Raw genomic sequence first — 25,806 nt, forward strand, 5'->3', positions numbered from 1 at the left:
GTGTTACAACAATGACAGCAAACGGGTTTTCATTATATTTTACTAAAATTTCTTGTGCTTCATAAACCTCAATTTTTTGTTTCATTTAAAAAAAAAACGAGAAGGTCAGTAATTTTAGAGACTTTTACCGATACTCTCTTTATCTCCAAAACTCCAGTTCCATCGCAAGGTCCCATATTTTCAGTTTTTCATATATTATGCCAATGCTGCACTGTACGATATTTTGGAATAATTTCAGAATTTGCTGCAAGTTTACTGTCAAAGCTAATTTCAAATTATAATTTGGACTTATGATAAAGATCAAGTGAATAGAGCAAACAGAGCCACAGGCTGCCTAAATGAAACCGTATGGAGAAATAAAAATATTGGGAAAGAAATGAAAGGCCGAATTTACAAAACAGTCATCAGACCAATAACGACATACTCGGCAGAAACACGACGTCACACAGAGAGGACAAAAAGGATGTTAGAAATAGCAGAGATGAAAACACTTGAAAAAATTGATGGTAAGACACTATGGGACAGAGATAGAAGTACAGATATACGACGTATATGCAAGGTGGAGAAAATAGTAGCAATAGTAGAATGGAACGATCATATAAGCCGAATGACAACAAATAGAGTAGTAAAGACGGCAAGAGACGGTTCGCCGATAGGAAGACGATCAGTAGGAAGATCACGGAAACAATGGAAAGACAACTTACTGGAGGCACATTGAAAAACAGACAGAGTCATGTCAACATAAAAAGAAGAAGAAGAAGAAGAGTAGGCACTCATAAGTTAGAAATCTGAAGTAATTTTACCCATTTCAATGTGTAAGGTAAATGCGGCTTTAAAGGAAATAAAGAACCATCAGTTACCGGAGGCGTGCATCTCCGATATAAATTGACAATCGAAAAGTTAATCGAATATGAGGAGGAATTCAATGCTGTGTCTCAAATACCCAATAGCAGAAGTAAAATAGAACGACAGTAAACGAGAGACAATACAAAACAAGTAATCATACTCGTACCGAAAAGTCATTAATGCAATCATATAAATTAAAAAAAGAAGAAGAAGAAATTTTTAATTATCCTTTAAAAGCAGCCAATAAATAATTACCAAATCATATAAAAAGCCAAAGATTACTATCTGGTAGAAAAGTGTCCGACAGATTCTTCAGTATTATTGACTAGAGAAAAGTTTGACATCAGGAGCGGAATGGCAAGAGGGTGAAGAATATGCAGGATACATGCATAAGGATTCAGAAAAACAAAGCCAGAGATATGTAAGAGTTACCGATGCTGTTACTTTTATTACAGCTAATTTTGTCGTTTTCTAGCACGTCTAGCTTGAATATTTGAAAAGTAAGCAATGAAATTGTGAATTTCATATTTTATCATCCAATTTATCCATGGGACAGAAGATATTTGTTATAATTTGTGAAAAATCCGCCGAGATAACATTCATACATTGTCATTTACTCAGAATAAAGTTTAACATCAAAATTCGAAAACCAAACACAAACTCCAGTATACAGTGGTTCCAAGCGGCCAGCAGATATTTGTTGTAATTCGTGAAAAATCCGCTGAGATAACGTTCATATATTGTCATATAGTCAAAGACCGCGCGACTCGTGTTGGTGGTCTCCCGAGGCTATATTCACTGAACGCGACAGTCGCATTGTCAGACTTGAACGTGTTAAGAAGAAAATTTAATTTATCAAATAAATTTTATGTTTTCTGTTGTTTTTGTATTTTTTTTATATATTATAAAGAACACTGTTGTTTCGTCTCATAATTTTGTATATAATTTCATGATTCATAATAGCCTATTTCATCTTTAACAATATCCCAAAGCTCGTCATAGGGTTCTTTCTCAGAACATTCTCCATATCGAGAATATTCTCCGATTTTTCATTCTCGAGAATTTTCCAACACTAATTTTATCGTTGTTTTTCTTTTCTGTTTCACGTTTATCTTTAAGGTGACTTACCATGTGATGTAACTTCATTAAATAAATATCCTTTTGTCTATCTGGGTTCGCCATCTTGATATTCCCACGTCTATCTAAGAAATTTTTTGTCCTAAACACTGTTCAATCGTCGGGAAGTTTAATACAAGGTAAAAAAAAACACAAAATTACAATTTTTAAAAACTCTTTTATTATTAAACTGCGACCAAAGTTTATACATAATTAATGAGCCATTTATTTCAATACTTACAACAAAACATACTAAAAAATTAAAACGTGGATATTAGCCTAAAGACAAGTTGCATTGTCCAGATCAATTAAACAATATAAATAAGTGCTTTAATATAAGTTACCTTAATTAATAGGTCAGCTCCAATCACTTCAGTAAAAAAAACTTAACGGTTGTATTTATGTATCAATAAATTGTCGGAATTAATATACATCACACTGATAATGTTTCAGAACATTGTGTAGAATAGTGTTAATAAAAAAATCTTTGTTGTTATTTAGAATTTACAATACCCCTTTTTAACGATGCTGTATTATGGAAATATCCCCAACGACCAGAATCTCGAATCTAACAATATAGTCGAAGAAAATGAAGGTCTATAATGTATATTTAAGGACAAAAAACACCAAAAAAGAAACGTTACCATAGTGACGTGTGAAACGTAGGTCACAGAATGATACAATGGTCCAAGAAGAAAATTATTAAAAGTGTTTGCCATAAAATGAAAGAATAGTTTCAAAAACCTGAGGGCACAGTTCTAATGCCAAAGGAAAAGAACGTCACGTGATGTAATGATGGAAAAATTTACTGGAATAATCATCTATCTTTACTAAAGTGTACCAAAAGTATACAACCTTCGTCCATGACTTCTATAAAGCGTCCTCTTTGGAGTCCGAGCGCAATTGGATGTTTGCGTTCGTCGAATTTTGAGAAGTTGTATAGAAACTATTCAAATAGAAAAAAAAAGTCGTTTCATCAAAACATAGATAAAATTTGTTTCAAAATGGTCGTTCGATTAATGGTGATCTATAAACAGCACCGGAAAATATCGATCGTGTGAGACTTGCGATTGAAGATTGATTGTGTATGAACTAGAAAGTGACCTTTGAACTTTTTAAACCTTGTGTTTCGAGAATTTGAGAATGACTTGCTTTTGTGCCAAATTTATTCCAAAATTACTCACTGGCAGGTCGCTTAAATATATTTATGAGGAATAAAGGTATTACTAACCATAAAAGGGATTTCTGTCAGAGATAGAATCAGGAATGAGGATATCTTAAGAGAAACTGGAGTCCAGGATGTGGTGAGATGGACAGAAGCACTTAAACGCAATACAAAAAGACCACTGAAAATCCACCGACGATGGTATGACAGCTGAGATGATAGAACAAACAGGACCAAGTCCTACCAGAAGTCAAAGCAGACAAATAAAGTCGTTCTTGACACCTTGGAAACGAGTCTCTCCCTTATAGGAATCAAGGAATCTTATCTTGTTAGAAATTCACTCACTACAAAAACGCACAACTTACATAGTTAAACATCAGCAAAGCATACATGAAGATCTTGACCCACAAATAGATATAAATTGAGCTTTTGCGTTTGATGAGGACGACTATATTTAGATTGATCGAATCAGTGAAGTCGTCTAAGCTAACTCAATAGTTTGTATATATTAGAATGTAGGTGAAACGAAAATAAAAGCATATTCTTTAAAAATGTGTTTTGTTTTCGAAACGGTAAAAAGGTATTTCTACCCTAACAAGCTAGTTACCAACATCACAACACAAGTTGACAACTTTGACAGTCTTCATACAGAGTCAAAAATAGCACGCTGAAACTTTTTCGTGTTTCTGAAACTGAAAATTCCACTTAAAGAACAAAGTTTAGACGACATTACAGTTTAGAGACGATTCAAACGAATGCAAAGATGACACTAAACTAGGGGACGCTTGTTTAATCGAATGGGAATTACTTCGAAAAGTCCTTCATATGAACGAATTTTTTTATACTTCGTATAAGATCCTTCATATGAAGTGTAATTCAGTTCTTTTGTCCTAGATTATAAATTAGTATTAAAATTAGATTCTAGCCGTTAAAACTTATGTTATTTATGTAAATTCTAAAATTCAATCAATACATAATTTTTGTGTAATAAAAATGAGGCTGAATTGATCACCTAAGAAAGTCAGTACATTATAATCTAATTACTTACTAGTATAAAAAATTATCATGATTTCATGACTTATAATATACGAGCATGAAGCAAAAAATAAACAGCAGTACTATTTTATATATAAACTAAAAAATTGTTACTCCGAAGGAAAGACAAACGACATATATTGAAGTGTTTAAATTATTTGCTTAGGTAACTTTAAACTAACACTGGCCAAATACTGATAACAAATGGATCTTGTTAAATGCTCTATACATTATCATCGTAAGTTGCATCAATGTTGTTTACTTCACATTTAGTAGGCTCAAAGTTCGTTATTTCCAGGAGTTTCTGCAACTGTTGTACTAACAGAATCATTTCATAATCAAATCAAGTACTTATTGATTTGATTAGTATTTTTTATATAACAGAACACTCATTGAAAAGTGTAAAATAAATCACTCTTGTGAGAAAACAGTTTAGAACGAAGCTCATATTTTGTATCACAAACATATGTGATCAAATACAGTACATTGTTACTTTTGTATGTCTGTATCGGCAATTATATGAAAGTATATTTATATAAGATAATATGTTAATAACTGAACTTGGTTACTGATCAGAATTTATACACAGTATCACCAATAACACAAAAATCAGTATGTTTTCATGTTCTTAGTCCCTCATTTTTTAACAATCGTTTTCAACAAAATAACCATAGGACTTATTAAATTCTATTTATAATTAATATGTTTACATAAAACCTAAAAAATACAGAAGTTCAAGTAGAAATATAACAATACAGGCTTTTTTCCTGCCTAGAGACAAAATTTACAACTAGTGATACCAGCGTGACCACAAGTGACTTTATCACCAAATATACAATCGAGCCAACAAATAAATTTAAATATGGCATCAAAACAGTCACAAAATAGATCATCATGGTTGATCTGGCCTCTGCTTCTTCTTTCTGTAGGTGTTCCTGTCGTTAGCTTTTTAGCAATCATGTTGTCACACATTCGTATTATGTGTCCAGCCCATTTAAGTCACTGTGTTTTAATAAACTTTGCGACATCTGGTTCATTAAAGAGTTGGTATAATTCGAAATTAAACCTTTTGCGTTACTGCCCTTGACCATTCATAGCTCCAAATATTTTACGGAGTATCTTACGTTCGAATATTCTATTCAAAATAGATAAAAAAGTGAATATAATATAGAGCAAAGGCACAAAAAGCTTTATAACTTTTTTTCATTGTAATTATTCACATCATAAAATGCAAACTTTTTTATTTTGATTATTAATTAAGAAAAAATTCCACATTTTTCGATGTGCAATAAAGCTGATGACCCTCAGACAACAGCCTAGCATAATTAAGCGTTAAGTATGCTTCTATATAACTACATTCCTTGCATCGGCATGTAAGTACAATTTATATACTCTTTAAAATTATGCATACATAATATTGGCATAATTTATAACATACTTGACAGAACCATAATACTCACAACTTTGTAATTTTTAGCTTTTATGTAAACCTTTCCGAAAAACTGACGATAAACTTTTTTGACTAATTGAATTGTAACGACCAGTAAAACGATAAATATTCAATTTAGTTTAATGTTAAGCACTTATTTTCCAGTTAAGACACGTCTGGGAGTGTATTGTCATTTCTAAACTTCCTTTTCATTAACTTACCCACATATCGAATGCTAAATTGTGATAAATAAAAAGACGATAACGTCGTAACAATATTTATTGTAGAAAATCAAATACAGAATCATATATAGGCGTACTTAGGTCTCATTATCAATGTCACTCGCCATTTGGCCTAGCATCAGGAATGCATCTGTTCGAGAATACGTGTCTCTAGTTCTGTAAGAATATTTTTTGCTTCGCGCCAAACTAACTGTCTAAACGATCACTATGACATAAAAAATCTCGAGCCATACGCAAATCAAAAGACATATGTACAAGAAAAATAACAAGTATAATATGCGTATCAACCTAAATTATTACAAAAATGATGGTATATTAAGTATATATATATACAAAATTTGTCTGTCTGCAAGAAGTAAGGGTTATAATTATGTTCATACATACATATATAAATTTCTAAGGCATCTTGCGACTGGCAAATATATACGGTTTTCTTGTATTCGTCATTAATGTAATGTGAACGTATGTGTATAAACGATATTTAAATAAATGTATAGAGTGGCTAGAGCATTAGTGCTATACGGACTTGGAAAACTTCGTCACGTCTTACGATAGGTCTGAAAAAAAGTAAAAATATTAAACAAATATAATTGGTAAAATTTTAGTTCATATAAAAATAATTTCCAATTTAGTCCCGAATCTATGTAATGTTCGAGATGCATGCTCTGTGCTTATGGAGAAGCTCATATGACTTGTCCGACCCTCTAGCTTGTGAGTGTCACAAAGCCAGGTTCAAATTATTACTAAGCATTGCAAGTTACAAGAGTAGTCTGTATGCGCCTCTAGAACCAAACAAGTAAGATTCAGCCTTTCTTTGAATGTTTCAGGTATTTTCAACCAGCCCATTATTCATAGAACCTTTATAGACTCTTTCAATACAACAGAACAAATCTTTACTAAAGAACTTTTTCTTTAAATTTCATGATCTTCTTCTTTGCCTTATATCATCCATTTTTGGATATATGCCTCTCCCAACTATGCTGAGCAACATAGTTTCAATTTGTTCCGGCTATTTTTTTGATGTCATCTTGTCCAATGTTCCAACTTTGGTGCCTTTTTTTAGCAGTGTGACCTGCGAAGCACCATTTGAGATTCGCAATTGAGTGGTGTTATGCAATAATGCGTTAACATGTTAACTGTCCAACATTTTTTTTTGTTTACTATTATATGTCCCTATTTAAATTTGTATTCCCCATGTGATTCATAGGACAATATAATAATATTTATTATATTGCTACGTCCTATGCCCCTTATGTGGGTTGCAAATTAAAAATTTGTCAAGGTTTTATTTCCAAAAAGTAAACATAGAGATCATGTCAGACCAATACAGACTGAATAAAACTTAGTGAATGTTTTAGCATATGTAACAATTATATCCACGTGTATCCATAATTGCTACACAAACTGGAGTGTCTTCAAATACAGCTCAAAGGACTTTTAAAAAACCACCACCACCACTGCCATCCATTTAAACTGTGTTTGGTTCATGAATTGAGACCCTCTGATTTGGATCGAAGACTAACCTTCATTGCCATAAGGCAAGTGATGATGCAACACTCAGGACTTTTTAACTAGAATTTTGTGGAGTGATGAAGCTAGTTTATTTATTATACATATATATATTTATAGACTACAAGGCAGCCTACGACTCTGTAAATAGAAGAGAATTGTTTAGAGCAATGATAGACCTAGGAGTAACAAATCAGTTGGTAAGTTTAACCAAACTAACCCTTGAAAAAGTTGAATGCAAAGTACGAATCCAGGGGGAACTCTCTGAACCTTTTAAAACAAATAACGGGCTACGTCAGGGAGACCCACTCTCCTGTATACTATTCAATCTAGCTCTGGAAAAAGTAATACGTACGTCACAAATCACAACTACCGGTTCAATATAAAACAAATCTGTGCAAATCTTAGCATATGCTGATGATATCAATATTATTGGGAGAACGGAAAACGCAGCACGAGAGGCGTACGTAGCATTAAAGGAAGCGGCTACAAAAATGGGTTTAATAATAAACACCAACAAAACAAAATACATGAAAATAGGTACGCAACCACAAACACTACGGCCACTTGTTATAGAAAATGACGTCATCGAAGCAGTTAACGAATTTGTATACCTGGGAACGCTCGTCAGTACTGAAAATGACACTACCGCAGAGATAAATCGCAGAATTTGCACGGCTAATAGATCCTATTTTGGGCTTAATCCCCTTTTTAAATCTACAGTTATATCAAGAAATACAAAAGTAAAACTCTACAAAACAATAATACGCCCAGTCCTAACATATGGTTCAGAAACCTGGACTTTAACAAAAAGCAATGAAAACATGTTAGGATGTTTCGAAAGAAAAATATTAAGGCGCATCTATGGAGCGGTAAATGAAAATGGTGTCTGGAGAAGACGATACAACTTCGAACTCTATAGGATATACCAGGAAACAGATATCGTAAAACACATAAAGATAGGACGTCTGAGGTGGGTAGGCCATGTAATGCGGATGGAGCAAACCGACCCAGCTAGAAAAACGCTCCTTGATAGACCTATTGGTCAAAGAAGAAGAGGAAGACCCAGAACAAGATTCCTAGATAACATCGATGAAGACATGAGAAATATGGAAATACGTGCTTGGCGGAGGAAGCGATGGATAGGGACGACTGGAGAAAAATTCTTGGGGAGGCTAGGACCCACACAGAGTTGTAAAGCCAAAATGAATGAATGATGAAGCTAGTTTTCATAATAATGAAAAATCCGCACTGGTTAAGGAAAGCTCGCTTTCAAACTAGATGGAGCATTAATGTTTGGTGTGGTTTATTTAAGAGGAGTTTAATATCCATATTTTTTTAAAGAATATTGAAACGGTTAGAGATATCTAAATTTTCTTGTTACTGGAGAATATTCCTTTACGCGGAAGAGAAGTTATGGTACGGCAACAAGATGGCGCACCGCCACATTTAAAAACAGATGGATTGGAACTAACGAACCCGACTGATGGCCTCCAAGATCGCCTGTGTTATCACCCTCAGATTTTTTTTGTATGGGGATATTTAAAAGAAATCCTTTATAACGAAGAACCTACAGATGTAGATGATTTAAAAGCTAAAATTAGACAAGCGTGTACCCTGATTACTCCAGAAATGATACAGGCAGCATGTACTGCTTAGACAGTTTGACGCTTGTGTTGAAGCAAAAGGAAGTCATTTTGAACACCTATAAAATTATTTTATATTTTGAATGTTATTCATTTTTGTTGAAAATAAACATTAAGTTGAACATTTAGCATACTTATTTAAATCAATACCCTTATTATGGTAGACCTTTTAATTTGTGATAGAAAATCCTTTAATCTGACTTAACCTTCACCCACGGATCCATTAAATTTTTTCCTTTGTAATAACGTTACAACGTCCGTGATGACGTCATAGATCTCATGTATACATTAATGTATAGTATTATAGGCCCAATTGATATTTCCCAATTTTCAAATAAAAATATTCATTACTTCCAGGATTATGGGCTCTTGAAACCTCTTGAAACACCCTGTATAAGAGAGGATCTACACTGATAGTGATTATATCGACGTGGTGGCAAAATGTAGAATAAAAAGGAAGTGTTTGATTGTGCATCTTCAAAAAGCTAATTTTGTTTTTGTCGAAAATTTACTTTCATGAATTGGAAATTTAAAGAGTCAAAAAATAAAATAAAATGTCATGGTTGGCTTGTCATGAAATTAAAATTTTTAAGAAACAACCAACTATGTTAATAATGAAAACAGATTTGAATCAAGAGCCACAATATGTTGATATTGAAAAAGGTGAGAAAGGTCAGAGGTAACCATCATCAAAGGAGGTACAGCTACCGCTTCTTTGACCGGACGGTAAATCGTTATCATCTGAAAAACTATTCGATTTAAAAGATGTGGTTAAGTTAGTTCCCAAAGATGCACGAGATTTTTATAAATTTCTGTTTTTTGTTAAACATCAAAAATTTTCAATATGATGTAGATGGATTTGGTGTAAATCTGGTTTTCGAACTTAAAAATTAAACCAAAAATGATAAGTTGTAACAAGAATCGGTGCCTGATTGTTATCACAAAAATATTTTGTTCTAAAATTATTGTAAGAAACATCATTTCTATATTTGTTATGTCGAATAAATGATAAATAGAAATGAGTTATTTCGCACTTTTAGTTGTTTTCCTCCTCTTTTGTTTCTTGTGCTGAATCAGATATTTCCAATCTTATAGCTGTTTTAAGGTCTTCATAATGTATTTATTTCATCATCAATTTAGTTCACATATTCATTCACATCAATTTAGTGTTAAGGTCAGATATATGTAACCATGTACGAAAAGCTAGTAATTATTTGAATTTGTGATTTCCTCTTATTATTTATTAAGAAATCTACCCCACTGTATGTGTAGTCTTTCTTTCCTTTAAAGTAGAGCCTATCGCCTTAATGTAAGTCCACATACCCTTTTTCCCTTCTTTTAACTTCTGATAGTCCAATTATGTCCCAATTCATGTTCCCTAATTCCTCTTCTGGAATCTTCAGAATTCGATATAACAACGAGCTCTATCAACTGTATAAGGAAACACCCCTGTCAGACTTCATTAGAATACAAAGATTGCAATGGGCCGGACATGTGATACGAATGGGAGAGGATAGGCTACCAAAACGAGCACTGAACGCCAGAATGCAGGGAAAGAGACCAGTTGGAAAGCCAAGAAAGCGCTGGGAAGACACAGTAAGCAGCGACGCACAAGCACTTTTAGGAGTCCGTGTATGGAGAAGAGCAGCCACAGACAGACAAGGGTGGAGGCAAAAAATAAAGGAGGCCAAGGCTCATTTTGGGCTGTAGTGCCGTAGAAGAAGAGAATTCCTCTTCTAATTTTTAAAGTTTTTTATTGTTTGCCATGGAACAGATATATTGTTACATGGAGTAGTTTTTTGTTATTCTTCTTCTTCAATGTCGACTTGCCCCACTCCCATAAATCCTTGAAAATGTTGCTTCAGTGGTGTATTGTGGAATAAAATTCCTACCCACCTGGGGTACCCTCAATCTGTTAAAATCAAAATTTTTATTTTCTAGAGGTTTTGGCCACGCTGGCCAGACGGGTTGGTGGGGTAGAAGAATGAAGAGACCTACTCAGTTCAACCAAAGTCTCTCCGAAAGACGGGTTAGCTGTTACTTTTTTCCCATCATTTCGGGATCTCACCACATACCAGTATTCTGGGACTCAGTGGGAGCGGGAAGCTAATAAGTACTAAGCCCCTGAACCAACAACAAGGTCTCAGCTTCTACAGTTGCCAAGAGCTGTGAGAATTTCATGGTACATTCTGGATATTTTTGGATAGTTGTTGATAATGAATATTACTTACTCATAAGTAATTGTCTTACAGATACAAGATTTAATGAACACTGGATTTGTGTCCATCCACTTAATAGAAGATTTTAGAACATAAAAAACGCCAGGAAAATAATTGCAGACCACTACCTATGTACAAACTACAAAAACTATAAAACCTGAATATAAATTACCATTTCAATTCTTTAATCAAAAATCTTATTTTTGTCTAACATAAATTTTAGAAACTTTTGTACTTATTGATAAATTAATCTAAAATGTATATACTTACAACTTGGTACTGTTGTATTGGTATAATTTCTATGGATTTGATCATAGGTAAATTTAACGAAGGCATCATATTGCTCGGCTAGCTTGGTTGTTAAAACATTGTCATATTCTTCTCTAATTTCTACTTCACGTTCTCTTAGCATACGCTCGCAAATCATGCCCACCTGGAAATCATCAGAATATAAATACAGTCCATCTGTTGGATCTTTGCACAAGTATAACATTATTCACAAATTATTTTTTATATTACTCTTTACTACTTTTAAGGAACGTCATTTTATGTTTTTATAACTTTTTTATAATAAAACGAGAACATCTGAATCTATTTGGTTTGTATATGATTATATAATTATTCACTGAAACAAACAGTAACACAAATAACCTTCAATAATAAAATCATCGGTATTACTGAAAATAGTGACACTTGACCTAAAACTTTATTTGAAGTCAAACAAACTGCTACTTCCAAGATATTCACCAATAATGACAAACAACTTGATGAATAAGTACATTTAATATATTTTTAACCTTGATGAATTTTTTCGTTAATTTATTGTTGGTGAAAAGCCCACTTTATACATGCCAAAATAAAAAGTATCAGCAGAGTGCAACAAAAAGTATCAGTATTTAGAAATTAAGAAATATCGAATGTGACGAGTTATAACAGTGACAATAATGAAAATATATAACTAACGAAACTGATGACAAAGGTAAGAGGCGACCCCAATTTCCAAAATGGGGGAGAAAAATAATAAATCGTCTCAGAATTTACATTCTTGGTATCTCTAATAGATAGGGACAACACAACAAAGAGAGAAATTTAGCACAGACTCTATATAGCAAATTGAGAGTAAAATGAACTTTTGACATCTAAAATCAGATGTATTTATCAGGGAATCCAAATGCCAGTTTTTTTGGAATAGCACCAGTAGTAGATACAATACTAGGTACTGGCTGGGCCCTTTCCATTCCTCCATGTCTCCTTATTCGTATTTGGAGATCTCTGTACTTGGCAATCCTGCAACATGCAGATTATTGTTATGTATTGCTACATCAATTAGTTTTGTTTGTCTAGGTAGTTTATAAAATAGTATGATATCCTGTCTATTGTGTCTGTGAGCACAGTGAGGTCCCAGTATAGCTGCTTGTAGTTGTTGTTTTCAAGCATTCCGTGATTATTCATTTGTATCAAATCTATATTACTATCCAGAGTTAAGCCATACAGCTCTTGGTACAACACCAAGTGTTGGTAAATCAATACTGTCTCTTACCCACTGATAATCATATTCCTCTCTCCAGTATCCATAAATTATTTAATACCCTTTCAATCTGTTCAATGAAATACTTGTATGATGAGGACCATACAACTGATCCATACTCTAGAATGGATCTAACGATTCCACAATAAAGTCTTCTAAATGAGAACAAAGACAGTTCTACAAATGTGTGTTGGATAAATCCCAGTACTTTCATCATCCTGTTTGTTACTTGATCGATGGGGTTGAGAATGACAGTTTTAGTGTCTAACTAGATTCCCAAGTCTATTTTAGTATTTCTCGATATAATTGTGGATTTTAGTTATTTATAGACTTCTCAAATCTACACAATTGACAATTTTGATCATGTGATGGAAAACATACCAACCTAACTGAATATAATCAAAATACATTCTATAAAAAAATAATACAAGTAGAAAAATAATAAAATAATTACCTGTCTAAAAGTAAATAATGGCTTCTCTGATCTAGACGGAGACTCACATGATTCTCCACCTGAACTGCTTCCATCTGATGTCTCCATGCAGTTGTACTGTAGTTGTTTTCTCTTCTGCAATCTTTTGATTTCTGTTTTAAGATTGTCAATTAAGTTTTCTGTAACAAACGAAATAAAAAAAATAAAGTACATTTTTAAAAGTTGAATCATTAAAAAATCACCATAATCAAATAACTATGTGCCATATCAAACAAAATTAAAGGTTTTATTTTTCAACAAAATACTTATTTATGATTTATGTTTGATCCTTTTGAAAGCAACAAAGAACTTTTTATTATAAATTTTTAATATACTTTTATTAGTCTATTCCTGAGTGATGTCACCATATAATTTGAATTTTAATGATAGACAACTGTTGTCAAAATAAAACATACCAGATAGTATAAAAAACTGACAGTAATAAAGTTAGCTTTTTAGTATTTCTGTTTTAAGATTCTTGTACGATGGAGAAAAGATAAAAACCTTTTCAGAAAAGGGAAAGGATTTGTAAATCAAGCCTTTAAAGGAACTTGGTATCTACTTAGCAAGGCTCCCATATGTTAAAATCTTGTATTACTGGCAAGTAGAGTTGCTATTCTCTTGTTATTTGTAACTTTGTATTTTGATTTTACATTTTAAAACAGGTTGGAATAAACATAGGGAAGCTTATTCTTTTAGGTATATAGGTGGCAGTCTTGTTGACTATGTGATTCATTAAGAAAATTTATTATTAAATGTGAAAAATGATTTTCCTATTGATATACTAATTAATTTAATTGTGACAGATATGCCAATTTAGGTGCAAGATAACATTAATAGAGCTGACGTTACAACAATGGAAAAACTCATAGGTGAATTACGAAAACTGAAAAGTTTAGTTATAAAATAGAAGAATAAATTACAGATAAAACTGGTTCTTGACCAAATACCTACCAAATCAAATATTTATTTATTTATTTCAACGGTAAAACCATTTACAATAAAATACAACAAATAGTAAAAAGTAAAGATCATGTACAATAAACATAAAACAATAACAAAGAAACAAACAGTAAAAATTTGTACATTAAAACAGTATATCAAATCACAAAAAACATCACGTATTTAGATTAATAATTAGACTCTTAAGTTGCCTTTTGAAAACATTAATGTTTGGACAGAATGGATCCAATAGGAGGTCATTGCAAGAGCTGAGCAAATGTAGATTTGATGAAATGGGGACAAACAACAGAGCAGTATTCAAGACCTGAGCGTACCAGAGAGCAATACAATAATTTGAATACAATAGGTGAGAGATAATGACTGTTACGATAAATAAAACCAAGATTAAATAAATCCTGTACGTAATTTTGAGAAAATGGCTTCTAAATGTCAATGCACAATCCAATAGTACACTCAAATCTCGTAATCTCAGTAACTGAATCCAAGAGCACATCATTATCTATTAGCTATTAGATTATTTATACGACCAAATGAAATACAAGAACATTTAGTTGGATTTAAGCTTAAACCATTTGGTTTTGACCATAAACATATACTATCTACATCATATTGCAAGCAATATCTATCTGATTTATCATGTATACAACAAAATACCTTAAGATCATCAGCAAATAGCAGAAATTGTGAGTTTTTGATAGCCTTACCAATATCGTTAATGAACAAGTTAAAAAACAAGGGACCACAATAAGACCCTTGTGGGACACCAGAACAACAAAGAATTCTTTTGAAATATAATTGTTAATAAGAACTTGCTGTGTATGTCCAATCAGAAAACTTTTAATCCAATGAACAGTGAGGTCACCAAAGGCTAAAACATTACTCTTCTGAAATCGAAGGTAACAGAAAAGTTAAAATTAGACATTCATTAAGATAGAAATGTTTAAAATGATAAATGCCAGAACAAATTTTAGAGGAAAATTAATAAAATTGAGGAAAATATTAATCTTTTTGTAGTTTATTATGAATATTTTGAGTATGATATTCTACTTGGATTAGATTCTATTTTGAATTTTAAAATGAAACAAGATTTTGATTTAGAAGTTTATCAAAGATTGAATGTAAAAACTGAAGAAAAGATTGAAAAATTGAATAATACCATTGATATTACAGAATACTCAATAAACTTTAATGAGGGAATTCCCAGCTTTTTTAAGCAAAATTAGAACATTTATTGGCAGATCAGAGAAATAAAATAGAAATATTAAATAAATATGACAAATTTTTGCAAAACATAAATTTGACTTGGACAGGTTCAAAATTATGAAGCACAAATTAAATTTTAGAACATATATTTGCTGCAAAGAAGCCTTATATAACAAATTAATTATTCCTGAACCACAACCTTTTCCGTTAATTGACGAGATTTTAGCCAAAACAAAAAATCTAGATTCTTTACTACTTTAGACATAAATTCTATTTTTTTGTGTATTCCAGTGCGGATAAAAGATAAATATAAGACAGCCTTCATTACACAAAATGGTCATTGGCAATGGAAATGCTTACCTTTTGGACTTAAAAATCCCCAGCAATATTTCAAATAAGTTTAAATAATATTATCAGAAAAGATCATTTAAACTCATTTTGTATAAACTACATGACATTTTAATATTTTCATTATCATTTGAAGAACACTTGGATTATATAGAAAGGCTCATAGAAGCAATTCTCGAAGAGGGATTAGGCTAAAACTTCTAAAATGTAATTTTGCGAGAGAAGAGGTAAAAAATGGATAAAAAAATAAAAGGTGCGAGAAATGAAACCAGCTTACTTTTCAAAAAAAATTAAAGAAGTATCAAAAGAATAAAAAAAAGCCATATTTTAAGAATGTCTTGCAGTTAAAAAAGCAATAAAATTTTGGCGATACTGGCTAATGGGATGAAAATTTGTTGTTGTTACTGATCATAAACCCTTTGAGGGAAGAGAACTTCGTACAAGACCAGACGAAGAATTAGAAGAAGTTTATTTATTCAAAAATAGGAAAAGCTCTAATATACACAAAAGTAATCAATATTATTTATTAGACCAGTGGCCACATATGGATGTGAAACGTGGACCCTCTCAACCACTGATGAAAATCAACTGAGAATATTTGAGCACAAAATACTAAGGAAGATATTTGGGCCAACCCAATGCAGTGATGGTTCGTGGAGAATTAAAATAAACCACGAGCTGGATAAACTAATGCAGAGTGCAGATATTGTTAGATTTGTAAAGTTACGAAGACTAAACTGGCTTGGTCACCTAGAAAGAATGCCAGATAATCGAACTGTAAAAGTAGTCCAGAGATGGAAGCCCCAAGGAAACAGAACAAGAGGAAGGTCCCGTAAAAGATGGATAGATGACATATAGAGGGATCTTAAAACCATGAACATCAGGCAGTGGCAAAGGAAAGTATCCGATAGAGCAGAATGGAAGAACATTGTTAAGCAGGCCAAGACTCACAAAGGGTTGTAGCGCCATTAGAAGAAGAATCAATTTATAACATGAATACACAATAAGATAAAAATAACAATTACACATAAATTCTAGTACCTACAATTAATAAAAATATAAAACAATAATATATAACATAAAACAAGACTAAAAAACAACTACCTAACTATTGGTGCTTTTAATATGGTTAATTAATTTGCTTTTAAACATTTGTACAGATGAACAACTTTTAACTGTTTGAGGAACCTTATTAAAAAGATCAAAACCCTTAAACAACAAAGAGTTTCTTGAAGCCGTCCTTTTTGTTTTCACAATGTGCAAATTGCAATTACCTCGAGTACTTAGGGTAATTGTGAATATCACAATTCCTCATAATAAACACCATTGTAAGGTAAAAGACCCTTTGTTGATCTAAAACCTACTGCAGCATGCTAAGCATTGTTGCTGTAGGTGTATATCTGCTTCCACCAAGAATGATTCTCATTCCATGATTTTGTAATTTTTGCAACTCTGCTGGTTGATTAAATTGAAGAGAAAAATAACTGATAAGCAAAAATCGAAGTGAGGTTGAATAATTGCATTAAAAACTGTAATTTTAGTTGAAGTTGACAAATTTTTAGATATTCTTGAAAAAAAGTGTGTTTTAGAAATCTTTTTTAATATGTAATTAAAATGGCCATTAAAAGACAATAAATTATCCAATTGAAAACCAAGATACTTAATTATTGTTGTGATGATTTCTATTTTATCATTGTCAATTTGAAGATTAATATTATTTATATCAATATTTGAGTATTTATATTTAGTTGTTATTATCATAGCCTTCATCTTTAACACATTTAACTTTAGTTTGTTCTTTGTTGATCTTTAAATATTTATTAACAGATTTCAATGCTGAATTCATTCTAGATACAGCATTTTCTAAATTTGAATCAAAACATGCAAGTAGGGTGTCATCTGCATACAAAGTAAAGAAATCACATTTAACAAACAAGTTTATATCATTTAAATACAATATGAACAAAAGGGGTCCTAAGACACTACAATGAGGTACCCCAATATTAACACTAATTGCAGAAGAAGTAATATCATCAATCCTCACTTCTTGATTTCTATCCAATAAGTAATCTTTAAACCATTCAAGAACATTTCCTCCAATACCATAGCCTTCTAATTTAGTGAGAAGTATATTACGATCAAAAGTTTCAAAAGCTCTTTTTAATCATGGAATACTATTACTAGATACTTAATTATCATTGTTCAATTCACAAAGTGAATTTACAAAGTGAAAGTTGCAGTGCAGTGTCACAGGAATACTTTTTATGAAAACCTGACTGAGTATTCATTAAGATTTCATTTTTATCAATGTGAATAATTTCTCAATGAGCAGAAGTATATTTATAGGTCTAAATTCATCCACCTTAATAGTATTATTAACTTTTGGTATTGGAACAACTGTACTAATTTTTAATAAATCTGGAATTTTTGATGATCTAAGAGAAGTATTTATAAAATTTAAGATAATGTGACAACAAATTACAAAAAACTCTTTTAAACTTTTGGAGTTTGGTATTTCATTAATGTTACTCCTATTATCTATCAACTTAACCATGACTGCCAAGTCACTCAGTGATAGTAACCTAAATTCATGAATACTGGGATAAAAATTCTGATTATCGTAACTCGAAATCGATATTTTCAACAATTTGCTGAATACTAGAGACGAAATACTCACCACTGAACTACACATCTACAAACTGATGTACCATTTCAACTTTATCACTCATAACTGATTCTGAAACCGTAAATTCCATGCGATAAGGGAATTTTTGACAATTATTGTTAATTAGTGTTTTTAGCATTTTCCACATAAGTCTATGAGTTCTTTTTATACCTACTGATATTATCAAAATAATATTGTTCTTTTTTTGCTTTAACATTAACCACCACATTTCTTGCTCTTTTAAAATCCTCCCATTTGGCATTTCTATCACTTATGTTGGCAGTTTTAAACTCTTTGTCTAATTTGTCCCTAATTTTAATTTTACTATTAACTTTTGATCTGACATGTTTGAATAGGTGCTATTTTATTTATGAGACTGTTTGATAAAATTTTATTGGAAATACAGTATGCTCCCTCTATAATGTACACAGTTATTACGAGGTTTCGCTTATAACGAGGTACATTAGATGTCCCATGAAATTTCTATTGAACTATAACTCTCTATAGCGAAGCAAATTTGGTTATAACGAGAGAAAATAAGATTGAAAAACGTGTTTTTTACGTTTTGGCCCGACCATAGCTTTAAATAAATACCCTTTTTAAGTGCCGTCCGCAATAAACTTATTACAATTTATGATTCTTAGTCGGAAATATACAATTTATGATTCACAAGTGTCATTGTAGGGGGTTGACCATTCACACCTAATAATCTAGGTCCTAATAGACAAGATGTGGAAAGTGTTTAAAAGGTAGTCAGAAACTTTATCCAAAGAAAAAAAGAAAGAAAAATCCAAGAAAAAACAAATGAAGAAGCATAAAACTGTTTCACATCTTTAGAAAATATGATATATAGAATACTGGACAATTTAAAGCAGTTAAAAATGACAGACTTTAAAAATAAACAACTCTTTTTTGTTTTAATGTATTTCATTGACAATAAAAGTAAACAACTTTTTTTCAAAAACGCCATTCAAACAATATTTATTAGCATCTTATATTGCTCCGAATGGCTTCACTATAGCAAGTTAATGTTTTAGAAAACTACATATTCATATATATTCACAGTATTATTATTGTCTGATATAACGAGATCGGCTTATAACGAGGTAATTAGTTTGCCATTTCAGTTCTCGTTATAGAGAGAGTCTACTGTAGTGTTGACATCAGTAGAATCTAAATCCCAGTCATAAGAAAGTGAATTCATTTGGATTAAATATATTTTTTCCTCATTATGACATCTGTAAGGTTAACTAGAGACATTAGGAGATAATATGGCACATTTCCTTTCATAATTTGAATTCAACATTAAATATGAACCTGGAAAAAAAATGTAGAAGCCGACTACCTTTCTAGAAACCCTGTTTTGGAAAACATAGTAAATGCTGAAACATTTATAAGAACAGTAAAACTAAGTAAACTAACTGAAATAAAACAAGATCATGTGGGTCATAATTTGTATATCTCTAGAGTGACTTTTTATTACATATTATCATTTTACAAAGGTTTAAAAGAAGCAAAGTATATTGGTAGGTCAATATTATGCAGTTTGTATTTTGTTCTATTATATTTTACTGCTCTCTTCATTTCAGTGATTCTTTTGTTTTGCTTTTAAGTAATAAGAACCCAGGGAATGAGATGACTGACCCATACAGAGGATGCCAAAGGATAGACTACCAAAAATGCTACTGTCAAGTACAATAGGAATATATCAGGTCAATTGACCCAGAAGAAGGTAGAAAATGGATGTAAAAGATGATCTAAAACGACTCAATGTCACAAATTGGGGGATGAAAGCAATGGACAAGAAGGGATGGAGGAGAATGGTCAATCATTATCAATGTCAATTATTGTTATATTTTAAGTAGTTATAGTTAAATACTATGTTAATGAGATTAAACCACAATTTGTTGCAATGAGAATTACATTTTGATTTCCAATTCAGAAAGTTTTCAAAAAATATGTTTAACAAAAATTATTAATGATTTGACCTGTAAATGTGCATTTACAGGTTACAGTAAGATGCCACTTACAGTAGTCATGAAAAATTGTAAGGCATAAAAATACTTTTAAATACAACTGAAATATATTCAAATTAATTACAGGGAATAGATAAAATATATATTTAAAAATAAAATAAAAAGCAATTCAATTTTTTTATTTCCAATGCTATTGTGTGTCAAATGTCAATAAAATTATCCCAAGTAGTAGATGACTATGAGAAATACCTATATTTGTTGTGAGTCAATTTCTACACCAATTCTCTAATACAATTTAAGCACCTTAGAGAAGAACCTTAAGGGTTTTAAGGAATTTTAAAAGCACAATATGGAGGTATTACACATTACAAACATATTAATTTTTTAATTTCAAGAGAATAGGTGTTCAATTTGAAAGAATGATATCTGGGAAATTTTAGACATATTTCCATTGAAGTGGAAAATGATACAGACGTTTTTTATAATAGTAAAATAATCTTCCGGTCAGATATTGGGTCATAGAACCCATGTAAGCGTTAAAAGTAGAAGAAAAAATTAAAATGGCAGTTAAAATTTGGGAGTAAAATAAGACATTTTGAAACAATAAATTACATACATAAAGAAAAAATTAAAATTAGTGGGCAGCTAGTTTGCATAAATTACAATACACAATAGTAAACATTAACATGTCAATCAGCTGATGACACATTTGTCATAAAATATATAAAAATAACCGTTTTCAAAAATCCATTTAAAAAAGATTAAGGTACAAAAATTGTCCCAAAATGAACCTACCTGGAGTCAAGGTTTTGCTCAAAACGTCAGGAAATACTGAGCTCTTGGGTGATGAAGATCCTGTTGGACTGCTCGAAGGTCCTGGAGATCCAATTCCACTTTGTGTAGGGCTCGAACAGAAAGGTACACATCGCCTCCGTTTTGCAGGTCGTCCGCCCAAAACGGGCTCCCAATCCAAAGATCTTTTCAATGTTGCACACGCCATTTTTAGTTTGGTTGCTAACTAATCAAAACAAAACTATCAACTTCACTTGTTCCGTAACTGGCACGAAAATATTATCTGAAATAAGTCTATTGCACACTTTGTATTCCAATTCTAGTAGATTTTGCTTTAATATTTCACTACGAAGGGGATGTTTCTTGATTTTCTTTCTTTATGTCAATCCAAAATGGCGATACGAAATACGAGAACTGACATTTTTAGAATTATTTCATTCCTCCTTCTCAAAAAGATTAAATCGATTTGCTCTTGCGCAATGACATGCGTAGTAGCTGTACAGCCATCTCAAATAGCCAGTGGCGTCAACTAGAATTTATTGAAAATCCATTGTTCTGGCCAAAACCGTTATAACAACGCCATAGAAAGAATTTAAAATATTTTAAAATAATACTTATTAAATTAATAACCATATTATTATAAGAAAACTTCTGTGAACAAAATTTGAAAAGAAGGCGGAATTAAACAGTTTTTAGTTAATTTTCAAATAGCTATTCTCGCATCGATGTCTAGTCTCGATTGTAGAGAGTAATGGATATATTTCGATTATAAAACGTTAAAAATTGTTCTTAAAAAGTAAAAAAGAAAAGGTTTTAGTACGAATACAACACAATAACTTATTTAGAAACTGGACTAATAAAATCAAATAATAGTATACTTAAAACTAATTAGTTATTTTTATTTTTCCGAGTCCTGATTCAGAAATTTATAGATTTTCCGTTCAATATCATACCATTAAATTCGAGAGACATACCTAGGTCATCGAAGGACACACTGAGTTTAAGACGCACTTTAGTGAACCTAGTTTATAGATCTCAAACGTTCCATATTCTCTATTTCTCTACATTCTCAGGATACGACTTTTTCGGTTTTTGTACCTCATTTTCAGTCTAGGTAACTTGGAGGTGCCTGTAGGTCTTCTATCTATGTACACTTAAGTAATGATACACATCACAGAAGGGATTGCCTACGCTCAAGATTGGATTAGCACATTAAGCAAATACTCTACTTAATCAAATCGTGTAAGACAGGGACAAAATCGGTAAGTATGCGGTTGAGCGTCAGCCTGGTTCTCCAATCCAGCTGCCATCCAGGTTTAGTTCATGTGACGACCCCGAGTATAGGTGAAATAATTCAGAGTTCTTGTAAATCTTATTTACAACAACTAGAACAATTTAGAAGAACAACGAGTCAGATTGATCAAATCTTAATAGATTCAAGGCATGGAACGGACGTAATAAACTGCAGAAGATCTAGAGGTGAAAACATAGTCTCAGAAAATCGCCTAGTAATCTCAACGTTGAGGGCTAGAATATCAAACACCAGTAAAGAAAATAAAATAGATAGAAATAAATGGAATGTGCAAAAGCTCAGAGATATGACAATTGCATAACGGTACTCGGAAAATATCACCAACAGGCCAAGGAATCGAAATATAAATGAAGAAGGCCAGACAGACATAGACCCGTACTGGACTAGAATAAAGGAAGACATTGAAGCAGCATCTTCTTCTTCTTTATGTGCCGTCTTCTACCGAAGGTTGGCGACCATCAAACGATAGGTTTCTCTGTTTTGTGCCGCATGTATTATGTTCGCGGCTTCTGGTATTTGAAACCATTCTCTCAAATTTCTCAGCCAGGATTTCTTCTTTCTACCCAAACCTCTTCTACCTTCAATCTTGCCTTCCACGATAAGCTGTAGCAGACTGTTCTTATCATTACGGAACACATGGCCCAGGTATGACGCTTTCCTCCTTTTAACAGTTGTTAACAATTCCATCTCTTTACCCATTCGTCTTAATACCTCTGCGTTGGTCACTCTGTCTGTCCAAGGTATTCTCAGTATGCGTCGATACAGCTACATTTCTAGAGCCGCTAACTTCTTTATAGTTGCTGCTGTTAACGTCCACCCTTCAACTCCGTAAAGTAGCGTAGAGAGTACGTAGCATTTCGTGGCGCGCCATCGGAGGTTAACGCTTAGGTGGCGGTTGCTTAAGAGCTTTCTCATTTTGATGAATTTGGATCTTGCTATTTCAATTCGGATCTTAATCTCTACATCTGGGTCCCACTTATCATTTACTGTATATCCCAGGTATTTAAATCGGTGTACTCTTTCAATACGTTCGGCTTCAATATTCAGGTCGATATGTTGAATGTTCTTTTTACTGATCACCATAAATTTAGTTTTCTTTCTATTGATCTTCAGTCCAAATTGGTTGCCAATTTTATTTACTCTATTTAACATCATCTGTAAATCTTCGATATTATCGGCCAGTATAACAGTATCATCTGCATATCGAAAATTTCTTATTGGTACTCGTCGATGCCCTCGTTGTACTCTTCCAGTGCCTCTAGAAATATTTAGAATACAGCCCTGTCTAACCCCTCTCGAAATGGTTACGTTTTCACTCGCCATATGTCCATTCTTCATGTGGGCGGTTTGATTCCAATATAGATTTTTTATAATCTGGATGTCTTTAGTGTCAAGTCCTGTAAGATGTAATAGTCCTATGAGTTTGTCATGTTTGATAGTATCGAATGCTTTCTCATAGTCGATAAAACAGGCGTAAACATCTTTCTGTTGTTCCAGACATTTTTGAATCAAGACCTGTATTGCAAAGAGCGGCTCTCGAGTTCCAAAACCGCATCTAAAACCGAACTGTGTTTTACTTATGCTGTGTTCTAATTTTGCTCGTATTCTGGAATGGATAATACGCAAGAATACTTTAAGGGTGTGACTCATTAAACTTATAAGGCGATATTCACTACACGTCTTAGAATTCGATTTCTTGGGAAGAGGCACAAATGTAGATTTCAACCAGTCCGATGGAATTTGACCAGTATCGTATATCTTATTAAACAGTTCTAATACTACATTCAGGTTGTTCTCGTTAAAAACTTTTAAAAATTCAACTGGTATTTCATCGCATCCTGTTACTTTCCCATCTTTCGTTTGATCTATAGCTTTTATCACCTCACTTTTCAATATTTTTGGTCCATTCAGATCAAGAGTGTTCGTAGGAATATGACGATAATCCGTAAACAAATCTTTTATGTAATTTGCCCAAGTCTGTAACTGTTCTTCTTTATCTACAATAAGTTTGTTTTTCTCGTCTATTAACTTACCAAACTGTTTTTTCTTGTAAGTATAAGTAAACTCCTTGATTTTTTTATGCATATTAAAACTATCATGTTTTCATTCTAGCTCTTCTATCTCTTGACATTTTTCTTGTAACCATTTCTCTTTGGATTCTTTTATCTTTCTGCTGACAGTTCTATCCAGTTCTTTATATTGTTCGGAATTATTCTTATTTTCCCTCCTTCTGCCCATAAGGTGTAATATTTCATCTGTCATCCATTCGTTCTTCTTCTTCCGCTCGTAGTCACCAATGACTTCTTTCGCACCGTTGCATATAGCGTCCCTTAAGTTGATCCAGTCTTTTTCAATATCATCAGTATTGGTTGTTAAAGCAACATTACTATTAATGCTATTTGTAAGCTTAACTTTTATCTCGGGATTTCTAAGTTGATCCATATCTAATCTTTTGTTATTCTGTTTCTGGATTAAGGTTTTGAGTCTGACTCGTAATTGGGCTACAAGAGGATTATAATCAGAGTTTATATCAGCTCCAGGATATGTTTTGGCTGATATTATTGCGTTACGGAATCGTTTGTTAATTGTTATAAAGTCTATCTGATTTCTAACGATGTACCCAGTCCTGTCCTGTGGTGACCTCCAAGTGTACCTACAATCTTCTTAATGGTAACTTAAACCAAGTATTAGTGATAATTAAGTTTTTCTCCTGGCAAAACTGTATTAGTCGATCACCTCGCTCATTTCTTGTTCCCAACCCATACTTGCCAACTACTTCACTGACTTCGCCTTTTCCTGCTTTGGAGTTAAAATCCCCCATTACCATGGTTATGTCTTGTTTCTTTAGGTTTTTTATGATTTCGTCTAATTGTTCGTAAAACTCTTCAACTTCTTCATACTTTCAGATGTGGGAGCATAAACCTGAATTATATTTATGTCTAGAGGGTGCGCACTTATCTGGATCAACATGCAGCGTTCTGAATATGGAATAAAATTTTGTATATGTTTTTTGATTTTATTATTTACTACAACCGCTACTCCATGCCGATGGTTGACATCTTCTTCTCTGCTGCCTGAAAAAAATATTGTTGCATCCTCCTTCTCCCGCTCGAAGCAGCATCGAAAGATAAAATAGGAACAGAAATTTGTGCCCGTAAAAATCATTGATTTGACAATGAATGCAAAAATGCAACAAAAGAAAAAAATGAACCCTACAGAAATATATAGAAAATCTCAACAGAGAGAAAGAATTCAGAGCATTCTATAAAAAAGGTAACATCAACAGAGAAGAATTCAAGAACTCAAGAATTCAAAGCAACCACAAGACAATACAGAAGTC

General features: G+C 32.3%; 2 protein-coding genes across 2 annotated transcripts; both read right to left on the minus strand.

Moving 5' to 3' along the window:
• Positions 1-2,120: 2,120 nt before the first annotated feature.
• akirin lies at positions 2,121-21,611 on the minus strand. Its single transcript, XM_072543156.1, has 4 exons — positions 21,158-21,611; positions 13,190-13,347; positions 11,478-11,640; positions 2,121-6,390 (listed from the first exon to the last, which is right to left on the minus strand). Exons 1-4 carry the CDS (start codon positions 21,360-21,362, stop codon positions 6,380-6,382), a joined length of 537 nt encoding a protein of 178 aa, XP_072399257.1. The 5' UTR covers positions 21,363-21,611; the 3' UTR covers positions 2,121-6,379.
• Positions 21,612-24,569: 2,958 nt separating this feature from the next.
• Positions 24,570-25,293, minus strand: LOC140450520 (uncharacterized). Its single transcript, XM_072544176.1, has 2 exons — positions 25,232-25,293; positions 24,570-25,119 (listed from the first exon to the last, which is right to left on the minus strand). The coding sequence occupies exons 1-2, from the start codon at positions 25,291-25,293 to the stop codon at positions 24,570-24,572; spliced, it is 612 nt and encodes a 203-aa protein (XP_072400277.1).
• Between the last annotated feature and the right edge of the window lie 513 nt (positions 25,294-25,806).

Source organism: Diabrotica undecimpunctata, chromosome 9 (genome assembly GCF_040954645.1).
Source record: "Diabrotica undecimpunctata isolate CICGRU chromosome 9, icDiaUnde3, whole genome shotgun sequence".
Classification (NCBI taxonomy): Eukaryota; Metazoa; Arthropoda; class Insecta; order Coleoptera; family Chrysomelidae; genus Diabrotica; species Diabrotica undecimpunctata.